Genomic DNA, 26,524 nt, shown 5'->3' with positions numbered 1-26,524 from the left:
TAAGCACAATCTCTTTATTTATAAGCTGTGCAATATGGAAGGACTGTCTTTCAGCAATGGACACGTTGATTGAACTTTAGGTCACAGTCCACATAACTTTCCAAATCCCTAACAACTGTGTCTGCTCTTAGGAGTGTATTGTAAATGTGGTATTTCCCTGTTGTGGATGACTTCCCAAAGAATACAGCATTTTTTGGCATTTAGTTTTAGTTCATAATTTTGGCACCTGTTATTTATTTGGAATGTAACCACCAAGCTGAGCAAACATGACCTGCCCTTGATGAATCCAAACTGAGATGGGTCCGGTGTTTGGAGGTTCCCCATGTCATTATAGACTAGTTCCATGATAAGTCTTTCCATGACTTTGCATATGAGGATGGTCAGATGTATGCGTCTGTAATTGGCTGGGTCCATGGAAAGTCCTCCCTTCTGCAAGGGAATGACTGTAGCTGTTCTCCATTCACTTGGTACAAAACCTGTACAGAGGCTGAAGCTGAACAGTGTGTTGTAGGGTGTTGGTCTTGGCTCAGTCATGCTTCATGCTATTTAAGAAGCATTAATAGGGATATTATCAAGACTCATTGCTGCAATGTTTATAGCTTTTGATAGCACTTTTAGGACTTGGTCTTGTGTGATAGCTGGAGTCAAGCCAGTTTTGGATATATACTGAGGGACAGATGGAGAGGAGAGGGGATGAAGTTAGAGGTGAATTTATTAGCCAGTAGGCTCACTATATCTTCAGCCTGCTTGTAACTAACATCATTCACAATCAGCTCGGTACATTGTAGCACTATGCTTTTAAGATTACAAACATAACTAAAAAAGGCCTTGTGATTGTTGTCTTTGGCTGGGTAGCTATTTTAGCTTCATACTTACCTTTTGTGGATTTTATTATGCTCCTAAGTTGTTTATTTCAGTGATGAAGGTTCTATCATTTTAGGAATTACTCTTCTTACATAAGGTCAGAATTCTGTTCCTTTTATTATAAAGCTTGTTGATACTATGGTTCTACCATGTGGGTTTGTTTGCTGGAGTTTGCCCTGCACTTGTTTCTACAGGGTACATCTACGCTACTGTTTACATGTGGTATAGTGTGGTGTTGTAGATCTCCACATACTCAGTGGAGGTAACTGAGTTTGGTAAGGATTTGAAGCTTGCCATTGTGTCACTTAGGAGAAGGTAGTTTGTCTTAGAGAAATTTCTAATGGTATATACAACCACAAAAGAACGAACGTGCAATGCTTCGCCACAAAATTTTTGCTATTTGAGTTCATTTTAGAATAAATTCTTGTTCCTCACTGTATTGGATTCCATTTTGTGGTGAAGCAAATTTCTAATGGTACCTTGATGGATGGGATCTCTGGTTTCAATTTTATTGTGAAGTAGAAGGCTTAATGTTCAGAGCTAACAACTGACGAAGATATGCAAGGAATGGTGCAAGATGCTCCATATTGGGAAGGACAAGATCCAAGATGTTGATCCCCCTTTTGGATACTCTAACTAATTTTTCCAGGGTGTATGTATTGACAAAGTCCAGGAATCTCTGCGCTTGTGCACTAGTGGTGGTGTAGGTTTCTCTTCTATAGTTTTAGAACATCCTCTTGACATCCCTAGCACCTTCAGTAAATACAAAGATTTCTAATTTTCAGTCATCTTACAGTCCAAAATTTGACATTCTTTTCCTTTTAGCCTCCATGCCACTTCCTCTGTCTTTGCAAAAAACCCTGAATGACCACAGGAAAGAACATAGACAACACATTGCAGGTTAACTTGACAACATTCATAGCCATCGCAATCTTCTACCCCCAATCAGTGTTCTTGTCAGTTCAGAAATTAATTCTTTCCTCATAAGTTTATATATCGACACCAATCCATAATATTTAGTGTCTGCTAATTTAATTACACTGGTATGTCTTTTCTCTTACTCATCACACATTGGTATGCCTTATTTTTCTGTCACTGTCTTTTCTTCCATTGTCCCTTAATGTCATCTGTACTTTTTTTGTTTCCTTTTACACCCACATGCCTGTGCCAACTGTTCTCTTTTATCTTTGACTGTCACCATTGCATTAGTCATCTTGTCTCTATGACTGTCACCATGGCATTAGTCATCTTGTCTCTATGACTGTCACCATGGTGTTAGTCATCTTGTCTCTATGACTGTCACCATGGCCTTAGTCAGTAATCGGTATGATACTGCTCTGTCTGCTCACTGTTACTACACTGATTCATCACTAATTTATTACTTTTTTTTTAATGTCATAACACAAAGGACTCTACTAATTCTGTCTCCCAGTGTTACTCTTTTACTGATGCTGTGTTCTGCATTTCCTAAGTAAACATCCATCAGAATGGATTATTCTCATACAACTCCTTTTCTTGACATGTCTAAAAATACACTGTTATAATTGGCTTTTTTTATAATGATGAATAACAGTGAACCAACATTTGTTTTTATTCATTTGTTTGTACTTTATATCTTTAGAAATGTGCTTTTCATCTTGCTATCTTATTTCATTCATATCAGTCTTATATATTACCATGCTAAAACTGGAATTTCTTCTCAGGTCTCATCATTAGTGGATCCTGGGATATTCCTAGCCATAATATGTATAATAAAACAAAATATGTATCATTTTATATGTCATAAAGCACTACTAAACACAAAGGAGTTTAGTGTCCTAGTTTTTAGCTTGTCTATGTGATGCATCCTTTCATCTGGATTACAAATGGTATAACAGTGCTATACATACTCTCTATTACACTCTCTTAAACCATTGTTAAAGCTTTCTTTTGTCTGCTTCTAAGCATTAAATTAAGCCTGTGTGAGTCAGATGATGGAAAGATATTTCTTACATATCAATTTTACTTTCATCTAAAAGCATTAATACATCATATTTGTATATGTTCATGACTGCCACTCAAATGGTAAAGCTATCTCTAGCACCTCATAAACATAAAGCTTAAGAAGTGATAACCGTCCAATAAATAACCCTGATTTAAATTCACAGGTACACTTCACTGAGTAAGACATAAGTTTGACATTAATCTTACAATTTAGTCTCCTAGAGCTATTTTTAAATCATTGGCCAAACATAAAGATTATTACTTCTTGAAAAATGTTGCCTTTTATAGTTATTTAGTGGAAATTGCTGCAGTAAAAATCTGTACACTGGTAAGCTGTTATTTGACATCTGGGGAAAAATGTACTGATGCTTAAGGTGTTTGCAAGAAATTAGATCTGTATGGATATTCTGCTGTGACTGAGTTTACCAATTGTACATCACATTTAATGTTGTAGAACTCAATATCAATGTAATTATTAACACAAAACACTTTCCTTATAAGATAAATTAGGTACAACCCAATCCAATGCAAAGAGGATTTATTTAGCAACTTTGACAACTCTAATATCCCCGAGGTGTCATACACTACAGTGATATATAAGGCTAAAAGCAAGGAATTTACAAACTGAATCTATTTCACCCAGTGCTAAAATAGTGTGTTTCTAATAATGCTTTAAACTGCATCTGTGATTGACAGAAATGAAGATTAGGTGTTATGGGTTTTCTTAGACTAATGGCCAACAGCCCAAACTTCAACTGTTAACCACTTTAATAGTATAAACAGTGAAGAGGAAAGTCACTCAGGTTATGTGATGTGTGATTACGAGAGTAATATAACAACTTAGCTTGCAGCTTTCATTTGAGATAAAAAGTGTAATTTTATAAAACAACAAAACAAACATGACACATCTGGACAATTACTGCCATGAAACGCATGGCTGTCAGTATGCCAGCAGCCTTAGTTTTAGAATAAGGACCATCTGGTGAATAAAATCTGCTTCTCTGAATAGAAACAAAACTATCTGGAGCAAAGTGGGAGAGAGAAAGGGATAATAACTGCACCTCTCATCACTGTCATGGAAGGTTGTACTGCAGCCCTGAGCCATGTGCCACATGTAGAATTTCTAGAAGGAATGGAAGCAGGAAAACTAACTCATCTTTGCTGATAACAATTCTCATTATCCAGACTCAATGCCCCAACAGCATTTAATGTAACATAATTATGGTTCAGTGATCCATCCAGCCTCTGTACCCAGAGAGAAATTCCAAGGACAAACAGGCAACCAATGTAATAATATATATCTGCTGCAGAAAACAGAGCAGTTAGTAAATGGCATGAAAACATGAGGTACATGCACAAACCCCAAAATGGAACAAAGAAAACTAGTTGATTGTGGTTATATTCAGTTTTTCTAGGTTCTGTATGCTATTATTAGTATGTGGTAAGTAAAGTAATGCATACTTAGTCTGTCGAGCTGGACACTCCATTTACATTTACAACTCTAGTTGCTGGTCAGACCACCGTGAAGGCCAGAACATATAATACTCGCATACTGGGGCAGAGACAATGGCAGAAGTTATCATTTAACATTTTACTATATTTCTGATATGTTGTTTCATTTAATACTGGTGCCTGAATTCCAGCATGTTCTGCCACACCATTTCATACTGGCATAAGAACATAAGTTATGCATGTGTTGTGTCAGCTCTTATGTGAGGGCTAATATTCAAAGTGAGACGAGGTCCTGACAACATAAAGGGGGTTGTTCTGAATAATCATGTCTCATTTCACTGATATGCAATTATTTGAACCCAAAGTAAGTAAAAATGGGAGAATGCTACTCAAAATAGTGAAGCTCCCAAGGATGCAAAATACACAAACATTTAATTTTTGCAGAGAAGCTCCCTTCATGCACTCCCAGTATGTGTACAAACCCCTATACCCTCCAAACTCTATGTATACTAACTCTGAGATCATACAAACTTGCAGAAGGAGGAGAAAGTGATCCAAATGTGGATTTCACCTTCATGCTCTTCTCTGGATCTAACTGTCGTTATTAGACCCCAGCAACTTTCCAGTGATGACATTTTGAGTGACAATTAACTGACCATTTACAAAGAGTATGGTTTCCATTATAAAGGTACTGTCATGCCCTGGCAACAGCAACAAATACATTCTGCCATGTCCTGCCAACAGCAACATAAATAAACTGCCATGCCCTGGCAACAACAAAACATGCTGCCATGCCCTGCCAACGGCAACAAATACATTTTGCCATGTCCTGCCAACAGCAAGATAAATAAACTGCCATGCCCTGGCAACAGCAACAAATACATTCTGCAATATCCATCCTATAGCAACATAAATAAACTGCCATGCCCTGGCAACAACAGAAACATGCTGCCATGTCCTACCAGCAGCAGCATAAATAAACTGCCAACCTCTGGCAACAACAAAAACATGCTGCCATGCCCCGCCAATGGTAAGAAATACATTTTGCCATGTCCTGCCAACAGCAAGATAAATAAACTGCCATGCCCTGGCAACAGCAGCAAATACATTCTCCTTTGTCCTGCCAACATGCCAACAGCAATATAAATAAACTGCCATGCCTTGGCAACAACAAAAACATGCCGTCATGCCCTGCCAATGGCAGTATCGATATTCTGATTTGTCTCGCTGCTCGCTTATTCAACAGCCTCACACATTAATGCTTTGAGATCTAGACCAGATGCACTCATGGTGGTAGAGCTCTAGGTGGGTGAGGGACATTCTTTTTTCAGTACTGATGTATATATTTTATCCAAATAGAGGAAGTTATGCAACAGTTGGTAAGAATGCAAACCATCAATTGAAGGTTTGTGTCTCTTAAATGTGTCAACAAATGATGATATCCATGAAAGCCTTAAGCCTACCAGCACAGTCTGTGGATGAAGGCTGAAGTATTTTTGACCTCTGTACATTATATCTTCCCACAGGCTTTGATTCAGGTAGTGGAAGGAGGTCATCCAGGAACATGTCACATTTTCAGACTGCGTCAGTCGATGCTATTAGATAAGACTTGTTTAACTTAAGTTTACCTTCTGATTTTGTCCCTGATGAGTGATGCAGTGAACATGCACCTACATAAGGATGGCATTACAGCTAACCTGAGTAATTACAGATTTATCACCCGTACAAAGTTCATTTGCAAAGTCATAAAACACATTATAATTGACCTCATGAATTACCATATCAAGAATCTTTTTAGACTTAAACTCAACAGTTTTGTGAAGAGCAGATCCCATCTATTTAGTAGATTTCTTCAAAAAGCTTGTGGAGGCCATAGAAAGTGACCATGCATGGCACTCGGAATATCTTGGCTTGGCTAAGGCATTTGTCACCATTCCAAGTGCTGGCATCATATAAAAGCTAAATGCTTTAAAGATCGATCTGTAAGTGATAAGATAATTTGTAAACTAGCTGAAAGACAAAACCCACAGAGTGTGAATACTATGAGTGGTGTCCCTCAAAACTCTGTGCTATAACCTCTCTTTTTTGGTATTCACTTCTCCGATTTCCAGCCTGAGGTCTCTGGTTAACAAAGTAATGGTGCACTCATTTGCAAACTTGGGATGGTTGTTAAGTCCTACAGTGATAAATCCTCCAGAATGAGCTTGCCTTGGTATACTAATAATGGCTCAAACTTAGTGTTAAAAAGTGTAGCAGTATCACTTTTGGTAGTCAGTTCCTCACATATATTAATAACAAAAGAGAATTGCATCAACATAACATATTTTTCAGTGACTCAGTATTAACCACCTTGCAAAGAAAAATAGAGCCTCCTAAACAGGAAATACCTGAATGAGCCAGTGCATTTCTTCTAATCTTAAAGAAGAGGATGTAAAGTTTATTTTAAAAAGATTAACAAAATGAAAAACAAAAAACAGTGCAAGTATTCATGTGACTTAATGGCAGGGCAAGTATGATCTATATTTTATTAACAACATAAAGAACACTTTGCACAGATTTAGGCTATAGACACGGTCCATTTTAATGTACTGCATTACTGATCCAGTAAAGGAAGACACAGAGGCTTACAATTGAACTTGTAAGATAAAGTTCAGTTTATATTTTTAAAGCTTTGTCATTCCTTATGGAGTATTACTTCAGGCAGTCAAGCAAGTTGCACTCAAAAATAGTTGAGTTCACAAAATCTTTCTGATCTTTTGCTTATCATTTTATCCCATTCTCGGTTGCAGTATTCTCTTACACTCCTTTTTGTAGGTATACCACAGATTCTAGTGAGGAAGACAAGTAGGGAGTAGCATTGCCACCTATCCATTTTTCCCAGACTATCCAGAAATCAAACCATTTGTTCTGAAGTCTGGAAAACACTATATAAAGTCTGGTATTTTGTTTCAAAAAAGAAACATACTTTCAGTGTTTGTTAAATTGATAAGACTATGTTTTTCTACAGAAACAGCATCACAAAGGGAAAAAAAGGGCATTCCTCCTCACCTGACATGAAGATGACATCACTAAATGGCTGGGCAGTGGGTGGAGAGATGTGAGGACATGGGTGGGGCTATGGGAGGTGCAAGCGGTGTGGTCTTGGTCCAGTTTTGACCACAAGTTCTCCAGAGGTTCCTCATCTGAATCATATTACATGGAAAAAAATCATTAAAGGAGTAAAGTGGAGACCAGCTGGAATGGGCCTTTCTGTGACAGCCATACAACATAGTGTTGCCACCTATCCATTTTCTGGACTAACTGGAAATCAAACTGATTGTCTGGTAGTCTGTAAAACACTACAAAATTTGGTATTCTGTTTCAAAAAATAGAAACAGACTATCTGAGTTTGTAAAATGTGCAGATTTACTATCCTTTTTTTTTTTTTTTTTTTACAAAAAGCATAGTTAATCCCCAGAAAAAAGACATCAGAAATAGAAAAAGAGGGCATTCCCACTCAGATGACATGACAATGATTTCATGAAATGGGGAGAAAGTGGGTGGGATATGGGTGGAGTTATGGGAGGTGCAGGGGGTATGGCCTAAGTCAAGTTTTAGCCACAACGAAAGCTGGCAAGTCTAATCCAGCATCCAATCCACAGGCATGGGGAGATTCACCCTTGGTCCTGCCCCTCTCACCTCTCCAACCAGAAGCAATTCCCAGCCCATCGCCACTCACTCCCCTAAAAGTTTGGCTTGTGTAAATGTAACTGTACTTACTTAATAGTCATATATGCAGCATTGCACATCTGTCCCACAATAAATGAAATGAGATTTTACAACTTGAATCAAGGCTTCCAGATTGTTCTTCCTTTCTAATTTGAGCATGTTTTGTTTTCTAGCATAAATGCCTTAAGGCAAATTTCTGCTGGTCAACAAGACACAACCTAATCAATACAGCCAGGGAAGAGAGATATTTCCATTGTGTGTTGATGCTCAAGGCTCTATTTTTCACTTTTACTGGTTTTCCTTGGGATTTTTGGCCTCAGAAACCCAAGCTAAAACTTTCTCCTCCTTGACAATACAAATATTTAGAAAAAACATATAAAAATATCAGTATCACCAGGCAGACTTCATCTAACTATTGTACCACCTTTGTCTCAAGCAGAGCTTTTCTGCTGTATATGGATATGCACACACACACACACACAGACACATACACACACACACACACACACACACACACACACACACACACACACACACACACACACATATATGTATGTGAATACAGATATAAATTATACATGTGTGTGTGCATATAGATATATATATATATATATATATATATATATATATATATATATATATATATATTTATATATATATATATATATATATATATATATATATATATACACATGTACATATACATACACACATACACACACACACACACACACACACACACACACACACACACACACACACACACACACACACACACACACACACACACACACACACACACACACACACACACACATATATATATATATATATATATATATATATATATATATATAGAGGGAGAGAGAGAGAGAGAGAAGAATATAGATATATAGATAGATAAAGATGACAGAATACACTTACAGAATGCTTTTCCAGCCTACTGGCTGCTTTCCATGTAAGATTGTGATTACAGCAGGGTGTGGGAATTTGCAGTTACCCCACTGTTAGGCAATATCTAAGTTGGTGTATTTAATTAGCAGGGGGTTTAGGAGGTGCAGCCTACCACGTAGGGCTTTTTCTGTTTTTTCGAATTCAATCATTTTAGAGTCAATCTAAAATGATTGCTGTTTTTGCATCCACTCTTTTTAGAGATCACTCAATGATGAGACAGGTGTGTGTGTGTGTGTGTGTGTGTGTGTGTGTGTGTGTGTGTGTGTGTGTAGCTATAGATATATGTAGCTAGATGGAGTGGTAAATATAGTAGAATATTTAAGGTAGCAGACATACCAGTCTTAGAGAAGAAACAAAAAAACAAACTAGTTTATTGTACAGAAACATAAAATTGCAGGCTGTTCCCAAAACAATTTTATGGTTTAGCAAAAGTTTACAACAAATACTTTCAATACAGTCTCATATTTCTAGGGGTACAGTCTCTTTAAGTCGGTTTCTCTGTCTTTGTCTCTCTCTCTCTCTCTCTCTCTCTCATGGATTCCTTTAACAGGAACATTTCCCATCTTCTTCCTGGTCATAATTCCTCTGCTGTCTGTCTTTCAGAACAACTGCTTTAGATATCAAATCCACCATTCAAGAGGGAAAACCAGATCTAGCTAATAAAATAAAGCTTCGCTCTGCTCTTAAATTAACATCCCCATCTTAAAGTGATGGCAACACTTTAAAATGAGGATATTAAAATGATGACAACATTTCTCCAGCTAATATAACAAAAGTTTGTCTGTGTTCATAAATACTTCTTATTTATAATGTATTTTCTGTTTACATTACACTCAGACACACCACTAGTTACAGCATGTACATTTATCTGGGCACTTTATTTAGTGAAATTTGTCATGCTAAGCTGCAGTTGATCCCAAGAGATTTAAACCACTGGTTTAATGTCCTTTGGATGGTTTAGATGCTTTTGATAGAGCATCCATATTATATTGGATCAAGTCAGACAAGTGTCTTTCAGTGAGTCTGAAAGGTTTAAGTGAAAGGGCCCACCAACACAGCATTATGTAACCATTGTTCTCTTTGTGAAGTCATATTGGTGGAGAGCCTTGACCAGTTATTAAAATTAATTCTCTGCTCAGCAAGTTGTATTTTAGGGAAGATATTGTCAACATTATTGCTAGACATGCCCTGCTAATTATGGAATATTTTGTTTCCAGTTTATTTAACTTGCAACTTATGTAACACACAGGATGCTCATTCCCATCCCAGAGCTGTAATAATCGACCCCAGGCCCACATCTGAAGCATCTGCTTACACCAAAAACTAAAATCTGGGGATACTGCCACTGTCTCTGAACATAGTGCCTTATTTAAATACTTAAATGCATTATCCATGTCTATTGTCCATTATATCTATAGTGATATTTTCTTTATATCACATCAGGAAAATGCTTGTTATTATGGCAAAGAAAAGTACAAACTTCTAGTAATTCCCAGCTAACCCCAGGAATGGCCTTACTTGTGTGCCTTCTTTAGGCAACTTCCTTACTGCATATTTTTTATTTTCTTGGGCCTGACTATTTCAATGCCTGTCACATTCCAAATACTTAATTTTTATCATGTATATATTGCTTCTAGAACAATTCAGTTATTCTGACTTGTACAGCATCTAACACAACTTGTACCTTGGCCAGGTGAGAGTCCTTCTCCTCAGAGTGGACAATATTATCATACAAGTGTCATACAAGCAGACAGAAGCATATTTGTCATAGGCTTTAATACACAATCCTTGAGTTGCTGTAAGGTTATAGAGGTTTCATGCATCCCAAAATGGAAGTGAATATATTGAAATACTCCTTCAGATGTGGAAAAAAGATGTTTTTTTTTCTTTATCTCCATCTCTAAGATGTATTTGCCAGTACCACTTGATGATGTCTGGTATAGTCTGGAACAGTCTTCACTAAACTTTATTTATACTCATCTACCCTAGGCATTGGTTAACTATCAGATTTTGAGGCACTGTTTAGCTTCCTAAACTCATTGCAGAAGCTGATGATTCCATCAGATTGGGAGATTATTCTATACAGTTGTCCCGCTTACTGTTTGACTCTAATTTTGCTGCCTTATCAGGCACCTTGCATACTTCCTCTTATCCTGCCTTTCTTTGTCATTCAGGTATTCTGTCAGGTTTTAAGTTAACCTTTTCACTTGGAATGGTCTGAACATTGTATTGAATAAGGTTTACACTGTCAGGTAACTAAAAACTCTTGGTTCTTCCTTAACACAAACACTTTTACTTCTTAGTTCTGTGATTCAGAGAGTGTATCTTCTGCATGAGCTGCCTGCGTACAGGTCAGTTTTCTTTCTTCGCTACTGCGTAGTCTCAGCTGATAAGCTAACTAGGTACTTGTGTATTATCGCAACCAGATTTGGGAACTCTCATAATTCGTTATGTTTCTGAGAATACATACTTATTAACCTGGAAAGGGGTGTGCAAGCAAGTTAGTAATACTTTGTCACACACGTTATGTCCCAGGGAGAGGAATGAATGTAAATGTTTCCACTCTTGCCTGGCGTGTCTCACTTTTGCGGGGAACTGTGCACTGCCACGCCGCATCACAAATCCTGCCTTGTTGATTACAACAACAGCAAAGGCAAGTTAACCAGGAATATACCGTCTGATTGTTCATGGACAGTACTCATCCAAACTAAAGGTGCCTGCTACAAGCAGTGAGTAAGCGGACATTGATTCCTCAGGGACATGCTCCTTTTCTCCCCTGCAGGACTTCAGTGTAAGGGGAGTGAAACGTTATCCCCCTTCCCACACACAAAGTCTGGTAAATCTGCAGTTGTTTAATCAAAGCATCCAGTTCCACAATTACCAGCAGGTGCTGGAAATGCTCAGTGATTCACCCACATAGCTAACAAAAGTAAGAATCATACATTATGGTGTGTACACATTATGACAGCTGAAATGGAATGGGTGTCCGTGGCAAGTCTCATGACTTCTTCCAGTCCTGTTGATAGGTCGGGAAAGGACGCTCCAGGGGAAGGGGAAATTTTCCATTATTCCTCTTCACATGTGAAAAACAATTGCACCAAATAGTACTTAACACTTGAACAAACCCTTTCTTATGTTACCAGACATCGGTTCTCAGAAACATAACAGATTATGCGAGCCCACAGATCTGGTTGCGATAATACATAAGTACCACTAAACTACAGAAGTTTGTACTTCCTTCCACTGTTTTAGAGCAAAGACATGGTATATCAGACTTACCAATCTGTCTAACTCTATTATGTAGCTCTTTTCACTTTTCTGTGGACCCTTACATTTAGCTAAATACTTGTTTTCTGCTGAGAAGAATATAACTACCACTTGGTGTCCAGCTTTAAATCCCCTGTCCATGCACTTCCATTATCCACACCTTGTTGGGCAGCTTGGGCATTTTCTATGTTTTCTCTGAATATGAGCATCACCACTTTCATTGTAAAAATAGGCTGGAAATGCACAGAGAAAGCTAAAAGCAATAAACGGACATACTGGTTATATGTTGGTATAGTACTTAAGGACACTTCTCTTCTTAAATATCACACAGTCCTGGAGATGTCTGATATATAATAACTCAAAGCAAATGAATCCATTTGAGACTTACAGCACTTCCCTAATGGCAAACATGAGGTACAGCACAAACTTCCCTGTTTTGACATCTTGTTCCATAACTTTTTTTTCAGCATGGACTTTAATGTTCAGTTAAATGCTCCACTAATCTGTGCATTCATCTGGGGATGATATGCTGAAGTTTATAATTGCTTCACCTTAAAGTATTCACACAGTTAATGCATTATTCTGGCATTAATGGAGTCCCTGATCAGTGAGTGTTTCCTTAGGTGTCCCTATTCTGGAAAATAATAAAAGCAACTTACTATCTGTAGCTTTAGCATTAGCTTTAAATGAAAACTCTCTTTGTTAACAAATAATAGCCAAGTCCAAGAGTGCTCTAAAAAAATGCAGCCCTACACACACACACACACACACACACACACACACACACACACACACACACAAATACACACCTTTAGCAAAAACAATATATATATGTGTGTGTGTGTGTGTGTGTGTATTTATATACATGGGTCTACTTCAGATGATCAAAGTTTTAAAACTTCGAATTTCATATGGCCGAGACCATATGATCAAAGTTTCAAAACTTTGAACACCTGAAAGAAAAAAACAAAGCAAAAAAATGTTCCTGGACATTTTTAGATTGCACTACAGTGAGGAAAAGGGAAAATTTCCCATTCCTCACTGTATGGCGATCTCCATTCAGTCATTCAGTGCGTTAGAAGTTTTAAAACTACGATCATATGGTCTCAGCCATATGAAATTCAAAGTTTTAAAACTTCGATCATCTGAAAGGGACCTATATATATATATATATATATATATATATATATATATATATATATATATATGGATGGATCTATGCTAGATTATCGAAGTTCCGAAACTTTGAAATTCATATGGCTGAGACCATATGATCAAAGTTTCAGAACTTCAAACATTAATAAAAAAATAAAAAACAAAAAAATTCTGTTTTTAACCCCCTGCTCCACCCATACCCCCTGTTAATTAAATATACCAACTCCACGATCGCACTACATTAAATTTCCTGTTCCATGCTGTTATGGTCTCAACCATATGACCTTTGAAGTTTTGAACCTATGATAATCTCATAGGAATCCATATATATATATACACACACACACACACACACACACACACACACACACACACACATATATATATATATATATATGCACATATGTGTGTGTGTGTGTGTGTGTGTGTGTGTGTGTGTGTGTGTGTGTGTGTGTGTGTGTGTGTGTGTGTGTGTGTGTGTGTACTGGGAAGGTTGAAATTGTATATATATATATATATATATATATATATATATATATATATATGTGTGTGTGTGTGTGTGTGTGTGTGTGTGTGTGTGTGTGTGCCTGTGTGTGTTTGTGTACTGGGACGGTTGAAATTGTATAAAGCTGGCAGTCTTTAAATAAAAAAAAAAAAAAAAAAAAAAACATTGACAGTGAACACCAGTGAGACATAAGCTCTGACTGTGCAACTAAAAAATAATTTTTTTGCAGAGGCAATTCCCCCCAAGTCACCCACATCCCCTGCTACTTATATATTCTAACTCCAAGATTGCACAATACAAAGGAAAAGGCATGTTCCCAACCCCGGTATTACAGAGATCTCACACATCTGTTGCTGTTCTGTCAACCAAATTGCACTGACAAAACAGACAATGCCAATAATCAGTTTTAGCAATGCCTCACACACACACACACACACACACACACACACACACACACACACACATATATATATGTGTGTGTGTGTGTGTGTGTGTGTGTGTGTGTGTGTGTGTATCATATATGAGTCTATGTCAAACACATGAATTATCAAAATTTTGAATGCTTAGACATTAGGTAAAACAGTTTGAATCACAAAGATTCAAATACATAACACTTCAAAGCACAAGACTTGAAGCAAAACAGATACTATGTTTTGAACCTCACACCCAGTGCAATTATATATACCATCTCCGAGATCTCACTGCAGTGGGGAATGTGCAAATTCTCCGATCATCCCCTCTATACTCCAGAGAGTCTGAGCGTTTGAATGCAACCTATACATATCTATATGTATATGTGTATGTGTCTGTGTGTACATATATATATATATATATATATATATATATATGCAGATACATACAGACATTCACAGCACAGTATCAGGATACTAATGTTAAAAGAGAGCAGAATAAATACTCAGAAGAAAAAATAAAAAAGACATTGATACATTGCAGTTCAATGTGGGAAGATGCCACAATAGCAATATACTTTAGGCATGGTGGGCACACAGTGCTGGTGACTATGTGGACCTACTTTGTTGGTTATTTAAAATAAAGCAGTTCTCTCATCTAAGTCTTTCAACCAGCATTTATACTCCAGGCCATTTATGCATTATTTTCCAGCTCAAGGAACTTGACTATTTTCATTTCTATTTGTTGATATGGCACTAGCTTCCCTTCGATGACTGTTCTCAGGTATGTATCCACTAGTATGTCTGGATATGTTAAAATGATAATTTATTATCTTTCTAGGCACAAGATGTTCATATATTTCTTCCTGAGGAAAGTCATAGGTTAGGTCTGTATTTTTTACTTAAAAAGGTCAGGCCAAATAAATATCACTAGTTTGAGAAATGTTGCACAGCATATGGAAGGTAGGGGGCAGAAAAACACAAGGACATAAACAAAGCAGTTATCCACAGTCCTTATACCAGGTATCCACATTGTTTATTTATATACCAGATAACCAGAGAATAAGATAAGATGTATAAGAGGGCAGAAAAACATAAGGGTATGAACAAAGCAGTTATCCACAGTCCTTATACCAGGTATCCACATTGTTTATTTATATACCAGATAACCAGAGAATAAGATAAGATGTATAAGAGGGCAGAAAAACATAAGGGTATGAACAAAGCAGTTATCCACAGTCTTTATACCAGGTATCCACATTGTTTATTTATATACCAGATAGCCAGAGAATAAGATAAGATGTATAAGAGGGCAGAAAAACATAAGGGTATAAACAAAGCAAGTGCTCCCATTCCACTCTGGGGTGGTTTTATTTGTACTCAGATTTCTTAAATATATCAGTCTGTTTTAATATTCTTCTTTTTATTTAATCTGTTTTGAAATAAATTGAACATTTATCTGCTACCACACTGTAATTGCATGATACAGACATTAAAATGTTCTCATAGTTATTGGAGTTAACTAGAGAAAAAAGAACACCTAAATGCCATCATGATCTTGCTCCCAGAGGGGAAAGTTTCATGTGGCCATTGTGCAAAGGTTCAGTTTCAATAATTATTCAGGCTTAGAAAATGCCAAAAGAGATAAAGATTCCAGATACACTTTATATCCTTGTGCCATATCAGTAATGCACAGTGTCCCTTACTCTCTTCATATTCCAGGAAAGCAGTCAGCATTTTGATTGTGAAACCTTCCTCACAGTGTTATTGTGCAAACATTTTGTAATGTTTTTTTTCCTGCTGTCATTCCCTTAGACCCTTCTGTGCTTCCAGATTAAGATCTCCCAATTTGTAGATTTTTTTAAGTCAGCAAAATCAAAGTATCTTTCTTGCCTACCTTGAAGTAATTACTTTTTCTTAGATAAAGCTGTTTGCCATTTTACATTGAAATGTCTCTGCTTTCTTATGTTGTGTAACGTGCTTGTTTTTCAGCATGCCCTGCTGGTTCCTGGGGCCCAGACTGTATACACACCTGCAACTGTCACAATGGAGCCCTCTGCAGCACTTCTGATGGAGAATGCAAGTGTACACCAGGGTGGACTGGACTCTACTGTACTCAGCGTAAGACTATTCCACAAAAAATATTCATTATGTTTATAACACAGGGATACCAAAGCTAAATAGTTAGTTATATGTTTTTGGTTAGCTAAAAATTACATCTTTTAAGTATTTGTGCTAAAAACTAGCAGGTTTCAGGTACAAACAATACACACCTGTGAAGAGAGATGGTTGTAGACACCAACAGTAAATGAAACTCAGGAGATTACAAATGCATTGCACAGGAAGGCTGCAGAAATGCCATGAGTTACATAGCTTTGATCAGGATGATTTTTGCTAGTTACTAAGCAGTATGTTAAATACAATAGTGTCTAGAGGGATGCAAAATACCTAATTTATTTAATGTCATTGTAGTTCTTATTTCAGTTTCATAATGTAAACTACTGTTTTGCATATAGTTAAATAAATATAACATAGGCTGATAACTTTTAGGTCAGGTGCTTATTTTTCATCAGAAGAATTTGACATTTTTTCAGCATAAGCCATATCCAGGAGCATCTCCTCACTTGTACCAGTGATTGCTGTCTTGTGGACGTCACTGATGGTGGATCACATCATTAGAGAGATTAGTATGACTCCTACCCAATGCACACCTCTCTCCACCTCACACTGCTTCTAACTAGCACATTATCCACACCATTTCCTGATTCCCCAGTGAACTGTGCTAGTTTGTCTCACATGTCCCATTTTTGAGCCCAACTAGTTAACTGTCCTGAATCAGGGCTCACTAATTACCAGGGTGAGACTCTCCATACGGTCTTCATCATAGGACACTGTATGTCTTGCTACAATTTTAACTGAGTAGACACTTTAGTTAGGGCCACACCCTCAGGTATATACCGGTGCAGGATGGTATAGATGAGGTTATCCTCACTGATGAAAGTACAAGTAACAAGATTTTGGACATCCACTTTTAGGGGAAGTGCTGTTTGCCTAGCTAGCTCAGAACCTTGTTGATGACCTGCAGAAGAGAAAGTAGGCCAGCACTTCAGTGAAAGACCTTCATGTTCCACTTATTATTACTTCCAGTCCTACTAGCGCAGGACCTTGTTGATGACTTGATAGAGAGGACATAGGCCAGCACTTCAGTGAAAGACCTTCATGTTCCACTTACTGTTATTTCCATTCCTTTTTGTGCTGAGTCTGATCAGCCCCAAAACAGTTAGATGCCTTCTTGACATCCACAGAAGGCTGTAAAGCATCACATGGTCTTGCCTTCTCCAATTGCAGTGAAGTTGCTCAGGGTGATGATTTCCCTGTCTAGCATGCCACAGTACTGACTCTGGTTCAGGACTGTCCATGATAGTGGTGCTCTGAGTTTGCTCCATCTTACAGAAACATTCCAAAGCACTGGTGGTTTTAAATGCGGTCACCTTCAGCCACATTCTGGGGCTTTGTTCGTCCTCCACAAGAGAGATCTTCATTGGTAAATTAGTCCATTTCAACAGATCTCTTGGAACAGTCCTAGATTCTATTGGTCAGACAGGTAATGGAGAACATCCCCACTTTTGAAAGAGGCATGTTTTAATCTACTGTTTTCCTAGTGTGAAAGTAGAATAATGATCTCCTTCCCTTTCTAAACCTCAGTGATTTAAATGAGTACATCCAGCACCTTAAGTTCTAGAGAGTACTCTTCAGGGGATCATGCCTATACTCCTACAGGGTGTTGATAGTATTACTAGAAATGGTAGACACCTTTAAGGACATTACTATTTTGGGCCCGTCTCTTGTTTCCTTTGAATGAGTACTCCCAGTAAAACTACAGACAGGTCTCCCCTTTCTTCAGTTGAGCTCATTCTTGACATTGATGATGGGTGTGCTACCTGCTGGTTAGGAAGTCCTCCTTAATTCCCACATAGCACAATGAATCTTCCCTCCTCCCTCAGTTAGAAAGCTGCACATCCACTAGCTGGATCTAAGAGCAGTTTTCCAGGCACTAAAGGCCTTAGCAAAATATCTGATTTTTGGACCTTTCCTCATCTTCTCAGTCAATCAGTCCATAATTTGATACTTAAAACAAACAAGATGTATACTAGGTAATGCTTCCAATACAAGAAAGCAATGCTGATCTCACAGTGATCCACAAACAGTGATAATCCTTCTGTTACAGGTTCACATTCCTAGTAAACTGAACAAGCTGATGGATGCTGTGAGCCTGGTCTTCAGCCATACCATGGTGATTCTGGAAAATGACCTCTTTGGAACCTGGAGAACTTGCTTCTTCCCCTCATTTACTAAGCTCAGCAGGGCAAGGAGAATGTAGTAGTAAAGACATGCATCCTCTGATGGCATAGAATGTTCCTGCACACATTTCCACTAATTTTATACATCAACACAAAGTTCATGGAAGAAAGAGCAAACCAATCCTTGAGAAGTGCATATATTCAGTCTCTATGCTTCTTAGAAGCACAGAAAATCCTGTTGGCTGTATTCAAGCATCCCCCATAGGTGGGGAAACCATCAGTTCCCCCTTCAAGCTTATCCCCAGATGTAGGCTTCTGATGGACTTGATGACTGGCAATTTCAGAGGTTAAAGAAGCTTCCAGAATACCCTTGACCTGGCAAGCTTATGATTTCCACATAGAAGTAGTTCATAGCCACTTTACTTCAAGGCTTGTCCCATGATGTAGACCCTTGTTTCTGCTGGACTTGTTGGATGGGGATTGCGGAGGTGACTGAAGCTGCTAGGATGCCCTAGTAGAAGTGGCTCATAGTTTGAGCAAAGCAATATGTGTACTAATCCAGCCAATCTGCAGTTTTTAATCTATGTCAGGGACTATTATGATATGCACTTCAGTTATTCAGGGGTACATATGTCAGCTATTACTATACACTATGACCTTGTGAAGGATACAATTTTGGCCCAGCACCAGCTGGTCAGGGAGTTCCTGAAAAGAATGCTGCATCTCAATCCTTCACAGAAGATCATTTCCTGTTCATGAGATCTAAGCTTATTTTAGATAGTCTTGCCCAGCTGTCTTTTGATACTGCTTGCTCAGGAGTGCTCAGAGACTCTTTCTGATGGCCATCACCTCTGCATGGTGCATCCAAAAGCCATCAGATCCTTGTGTATACAGAACCATAACTGTTTTTTTCGCAAGGAGGGCATATCCCTAAGGACTAACCTACTTTCTTCTCAGAATTGGTTTTGAAGGTTTCCTTGAACATGTCCATTAATGTCTTCTCTTTCTTGAGACAAGAGACAGCCCCTCATATCATGTACATACACTGGCAGCACAGGTATCACTATGGCAGATACATGAGTTTTGGAAGACAAGCTGGCTATTTATTACTTTGCTTCCAATAACAGGAAGCCTTGTGTTTGCCTGCTAGACACGTTCCAAGTTCATTGCATTGTATGTTGCCATTAGTCAGCCAGCTACCCACTAGCAAATGTTGCATGCAGAGCCTAATGTATGGAGTGTCTCTCTCTACTGCTTGCTTCAAGAACAGTCTCAGTCATGGATATTTGTGTCATTGTGCCTTGTTCCTCAGCAAACACCTTCACCAAGCATAATTGTTCCTGACCACCATTCAAGTAGACATCAACACTAATGGGACTTGCCCTCCTCCATCCTGCTGGTACTATTTGGATTTCATCCGAACCTAACACTCATAAAGGAGGGTTGCTACAATTAGATAAAAGTGATACATTTTTTACTGTATCTGATTAAGAACCCACCCTGATGGGTTTTAGCTACCCTTCCACCATCACCATTGAGATGAGTCTTCTTCCACCAACTCCTTCAACTAGAGTTTCCTGCACCCCTGGCTGGTATATATTATATCACTTGTTTAATGATGCAGTGTATTATTTCTTGATTTGCACAAAAAATCCCACTAGTGGCCTGGAGGTGTAGAGGTGGGCTCTTGAGATGAGCACATTTATGAACCCTGAATGTTATGTCACAATATGCCTCTGTCCTTGCATAATGACACCTCTAAATATAGGATTTTGTTACAAATATGCTTAATTTTAAATGATGGAGAAGAATTACTCATCCTTGTACTCATCAAGATTGGTTGCCCAGTAGATTAACTGATATGGTATAAATGTATCTTTTATTTTGTATTCTTTTCTATGATGGAAATCAATTGTTTTTAATCCAAAATAAATTAGAGCGTTCTTTTAAGGTAAACATTTTATAGTATACATAGTCTTTAACCAGAAGGCACAGCAATGTTAAATTATTATTAAGAATGTTTGTTGAATGATATCAATGGAATTATGTTTTATGTTGCAATTATTTCAAAGACTTTTTACTTTTCTTAATATGTTTAATGGGATCATAAGATCATGGGAGATTACTAGGTTATCAACCTGAAGGTCATTTTAAGCCTAGCCGTTTCATCCCAATGTAATACCATGAAAATGCTAGAAAATGCCCAAGATTGCTTTTAGTGATGAATGCCCATGTCCAGAAGGGTTTTGGGCTCTATCCCCAGTATGAATTTATGGTGCCCTATCCACTCATCCAGGTTCCTCTTGACATAGAGGTGCTCTGTTTTTCATAAATTGGTAGCCTGTTCCATAGAAGCAGCAGTCCCTGGAAGATAAATCTGTCCCTCTAGCATGTTCTAGTTAAGATGCAGGCAATATTTAGGTTCCTGAAATGGGTAGCCCTAGTCTTTTTTAATTTACTGGTATGCAACAAGTTCATTAGGTTTGGGTCTTGGATTGCTCTGTAGATTAGGCATAAGTCTACCCTAAGAAGTCTATACAACATGGAATATAGTGACAGGGACTTTAGTCAGTCTGTGAAAGGCACATGCTGGACCCCGTTGATCTTCTTTGTTAGAAATCTTTGAGGTCTCCCAGTTGCTGCAGGTGCTTTGTACGTTACATGCCGAGCAGGGTGTTATACTCAATTACGGGCCGGAATAGTGCAGAGTATAGAGGGGTTATAACCTCTTTTGCTCTCAAGGAAATGCATTTACTAATCAAGTGTGCTATGTAGAAAGCCTTCCTTACTACAGTAGACACATGGTGGTCGAAATTAAGGTTGCAGTCAACTTGTGATCCCAGGTCCCTTACCACTTCATGGGTACTTAGGGTATTGTTGATTTGACAGTGTAAAGGGACCTTGTTAGTGCTGAAGGGAATGATGATGCATTTCTTTGCATTCAGTTTGAGACCATGACTAATACACCAGTCGTTGGTCTATGTGAGACACTCTTGTAGTATACTGACATCATTTGGGGATTCAGTGATTGTACCTAATTTGCAGTCTTCTGAAAACTTGGTCATCCACAACCTCTTAGTTTTGACCTCAACTTCTGAGAAGTATATACCCAACAGTGTGGGGTCCAGCACTGACCCCTGTGGCACCCCACTGGTAACAGGTTTGCTGGTTGATGTGGAATCACCCACTTTGATGGTGTGTGTCCAGTTTATGAACCAGCTGGCAACCCATCTTACAACAAAGGAGTTTACATTCAGTTTGCTAAGTTTATTGGTAATGCCCGAATGTGGGATTGTGTCAACAGCCTTTGCCAAGTCGAGGTATGCTGTGTGCACAGATATGCCCTCATCAGTGGCCCTGGTCACATTTTCAAAGAAGTCCACCAGATTTAACAGACAGAATCTGACCTTTACGAAGCCAAATAGGGTAGGGTCCAGGGTTTGGAGGTCGCCTATGTCTTTATTTAGGAGGTCCATAATGATATGTTCCATGACCTTACAGATGAGGCTGGTCAGGCTTATGGGTCTGTAATTTCCTGGGTCTGTTGATAAGCCACCTTTGTGGAGGGGAAAAACTGTTGCTGTTCTCCACTCCACAAGAACAAAACCTGTGGTTAGGATATGATAGAAAAGGGTACTTAATGGTGATGCTAGTTCATGTTTTAGCCTGTTTAGAAGACAGCCTGGGATTTTGCTTTTTCCCAAAGAGACTGTTTTTTTTCCCTTGGACAAGGCTTTGAGGACCTGCTCTTCAGAAATGTAAGGTGGGGAGGAAGTCTGGGGGAAGGTTTGTGATAAATTACGAGGAGCCCCTACAGGATTTGACAAGTTGTCTTATTTGCCTTATATGCTTAATTCTTGTAACTTCCTTATTTAAGCTGTTTTGATTATGTGTTCCTGTTTTCAAATATGTAGTCACTGTGTGAAACTTAATAAATGTAAGTGAAAATTAATTACCTTACAAATTTCATTATTAGAACAACTAAAATCGTACACACTTTTTTCTAAAACATTTGAAAGGCTTGTAGGATTATGCATGGCTTTTATAAATGAGTTATCCTGAAGGTTACCAACTAAAATCTAGTTAAAGGATGTGGTCACTTTGTTTTGTTAGTCAACTCAAAAAAGTGCTTCAGTGACGTAACCAATGCTTGGAAAGAGGCTTAGCCAGTAGCTGAGGTCCCAAATACAAATACTTTCAAAAGGCTTCTAACGATAGCCTCCTGAAATTCTGTGTCACCTCCATCATGTAGAATAGCATTATGGTTATGTGACTGATTGCTCAAGGTGGTTCGAACATTTTACTGGTAGAATGATCCAGTAAGTAAAATGCATATGAAAAGGCTTGTGACTTATTCATGCAACTACTTATTATACATTTACCAGTTGGAGGTTTCTGGTAACTTATACAATGACTGCTCATTACTGTTCAAAAACGAGCATACTGTTTAGATAGCCCAACCAGCATGCCCATTGTAAAATCAAGCGTATACCAATAGAAAAAAGTCTGGTCTCTGAAGCATCATTGAGCAGCCAGACTTTCTATTAGCATATGCTGAAGGACAGAGCAAAATGTGTGAAAAACCAACTACGTGATGCAAAAGTACAGAATCAGAAACATACCTGATTTTCCTTGTATTTCTAAACTGTCCCTCACAAAGTCTCAGCAGAAAAAAAAAAAGCAATAGAAAAGACAGCAACTGAGATTCTCTTTCTTCTCTCGTGTCTGTTGCTTCTCCTACACTGTTCTGATGTACAGTACAAGCATGGGAACATAATGTCCCATAAGCCTGCATGTTACATCAGCAAACAAGGAAGAATGTGGAGGAACACTACAGCGTCATTATACAAAGGCATTCTTTAAGAAAGGTAAACCATATCTTTCTTAAATAATGTTATTGTATAATAGCATTAATAAGAATTAACATGGCAATTAAAGCTTAATGCGACTACAGCACCAGAAATTAATGAATATATCTCGATTTTACCTGTGTTAAAATACAAAGCTCTTAAAAGATAATTTAGAGCATATTTCTATATGTGTTATATGTTTTTAAACACACTTTTTAATATTTAAGAGTTTTTGTAAGGAAATTCATTGTAACACAGATTTTACTAATCCACTTAATTGTTAATTTGATTGATTGTACTATTTAATGATGGTTTAGTACTGTATTAATTCATTCTGATGAAGTCTTGGGACTGAGACGAAAGCGCTAAATAAATTGTTTGTTCATGAAGTTCTGTGGAATTGCCTGATTTAATATACTGCAGAAACCAGCTTTATGCTGTTGGGATTTGTGAGCCACAGTTCATCCGGTTATTTCTTCATTTGTTTTATTTACTGGGTGATTTGTCGCATTTTTGAGTTGGAATTGTATAATAGCAATAATCCACTCCTGTGTGTGGGTATATCAGGATTTACCAACAGTTGGCTTTGTTTGATTACTCAGGCTTTGCTCTTGTGATCAAACCACACAAAACCATGCATAAATCCTAATATACCCACACACAGTTGTGAATTATTGCTTAAGTGCTCCAAAATAAAAAAGAATGTGGAAACCAGTTTGAAAAAACGTCCCATGTTCTCTTGCACTTGACTTTTTCTTCTGATCTGAGTTGTTATACAGTTGTGTAGTAAATCGTGAGTATTATGCAATAAAAGATCTTTATAATTCAAAAATGAGTACATTGATTCTACAGCCCAGTGAGTGTGCTCTTTGTAAACTGAGTGTAAATAAAAGAAAAAAGTCTGATCTCTCAGCAAGACTTCAGCAGCTGGACCAGTCAGTCTGCTGGTATCCACTTCTCTCTGCTGCCCAGAATTTTGCACAACATCCCTGCTTTTCCTTTTATTTTTGTCCTGTCTCTGTAAAATTGTTGATTTTCTGGTAAATCATTGAGGGTTATAGTCAAGAAGTCAATAATGCCAGACATTAATGCTTCATGCTCACTGTTGTTCAGAAAATGTATGATGATACAAAACCTGTTGTTCTGTTAACTTCTTAAGTTAATTTGATTAATATTTAAAAATTGTCCTTGATTCTGGCCCTTTGTCTCCCATTAATTTTTGGCTTTGTGCAGATTGTTTTAGCAAAGAAGTTGAAAGGTATGCTGGTAATGTTAAAGAAAAAAGAGAGTGAGAGACCACTATGGTTCAAGAGATGAGCGAAAGGGAAGCTGTACTTTTCTCTGTCACCTGTCTCGCTCTTCACTGATGTACTGTGCAAAGGTGTGGATGTATATGTCTTACCTTTGTACAGTACAATAGTACTGAGCAGTGGATGTGCAGGAAAACTAAAGTGCCATCATAAAATGATATTATTTAGGATAAGTAAGCAATTTCTTTCTTAAATAATTTCATTCTATAATAGCAATAATTCACGACTGGGTGTAGCTATTGCAAGATTTAACCACAGTTGGCTTTGTTTAATTGCTCTGGCTTCACCCTCATTAACAAACGATGCCAGCCATGGGTAAATTCTGAGATACCCACACCCAGTCTTGGATTAGTGCTAAATTGTACAACACACTATTTTAATCTAATTTTGGTCAAAGAAGTATTATTTTGTGTGTATATAAAATCTAAATGCTAAAACCGTGTTTCCACCAGTTCTCAGTGTTTTCCTTGTTATATCTAGTTTGCATGCATTTGTCATAAACAAGAAAATTAATCTGCTCGGAATATCTGTCTTCAATGTCTCTGGGAGTTTCAGTTATACAAAAAGAAATGTAGATTCAGTGCAAAAGAACTGCTCCAATTTTTTATTCATTTTTCTTTTAATTAGAATGACATTTAGTTTGCAAATTTGTTTCTATGTTAGTTAATTAGTGTATGTACTATCTGTTAATAAGGAAAACAGGTTAATCAGTGAAGGACCCATTTCAGCAAAATTCATTAAGTCAATACAATGGGAAAAGTACATTACAAAAAGGAAATGCAATGAAGAGAAGCAAGAACTAAACTGAGTTCAGGCAACTCAGGAATTATACAGCAAAAAACAAGGGAGCTTATTACATAAGCACATTAAAGCTGAAGAATATGAGAGTATATGATGTAAACAGATATTAATCCCAGAATCATAAAATATACATACATTTATAAAAAAAAATAAAAAAATATCAGGTAAACCTTAAGTAAATATCTCCTGAAGTATCTGTAGAAAATATATTTATTCTTAGCATAGCATAACTTGACAGTAAAAGTGATGAAACTGAATCCGTATGCCTCATAATTGACATTTGCTATGCTCATTATAAGAGGCAGAGATTAATTTCTGTTCAGCGCCACCAACTAGTTAAAAGTCGAGTCTTTCTAAGTCAGAAATCTGTTTCATAACTAAGTGATACAATATGAATATCCTACATAAAATAAAATATCTCAAAGACAGGCATTTTTGATTTACAGCAAAAAGGCAGGTTCTGGATTATGTATCATATCTGCAAAAAGAAACATTTTCTTACAAGAGTTAGACTACAGAAGGCAGTTTTCATGGCAAAAATCAGTGATGTTCCATGTGAAATTATAGTAGTGTGCCAGAAAGGAGCACTGCTGTCTCAGATACTGCTTAAAAGAGGGAAGGGACTAAGTACCCATCTCTCAAGCACATGCAAGCACCTTTGTTCTTTCTGTAGCTTTTGACAGCCTATTGAGAAATGAATAAAGAAACGGATGTGGATGGCTGAAGGACATCATGAATGGACACATAATACAATGGCTGTCAGTTTATAAGAGGGAGATTGAGAAAGGACAACTGTAAATTACTTGACTGGACACATCTGAGGCTCCTGCTCATCTTCATTTTAACAAAGCAGTAGACATGATTATGTCCTTTCCTAAAAATGTGTTACTAAGGGGAACACTTAGTCAGGTTTGTTAAATTACATCTTGCACTGTCTCTGCAGGCTCTAGTATTCCTAATGTCA

At 37.6% G+C, this 26,524-nt stretch overlaps 1 protein-coding gene across 1 annotated transcript in view; it reads left to right on the top strand.

Moving 5' to 3' along the window:
- MEGF11 (multiple EGF like domains 11) overlaps positions 1-26,524 on the top strand; it is a 4,956,374-nt gene that overhangs the window by 4,676,511 nt on the left and 253,339 nt on the right. Inside the window, 1 exon segment of the mRNA XM_044077861.1 lies at positions 16,291-16,419. Within this exon segment, the coding sequence (XP_043933796.1) occupies positions 16,291-16,419 (129 nt within the window).

Source organism: Protopterus annectens, chromosome 7.part0 (assembly GCF_019279795.1).
Source record: "Protopterus annectens isolate FY-2018-M chromosome 7.part0, PAN1.0, whole genome shotgun sequence".
Taxonomy (NCBI): Eukaryota; Metazoa; Chordata; order Ceratodontiformes; family Protopteridae; genus Protopterus; species Protopterus annectens.
Note: the sequence above shows the minus strand (reverse complement) of the source record. Positions and strands in the feature narration are given on the sequence as shown.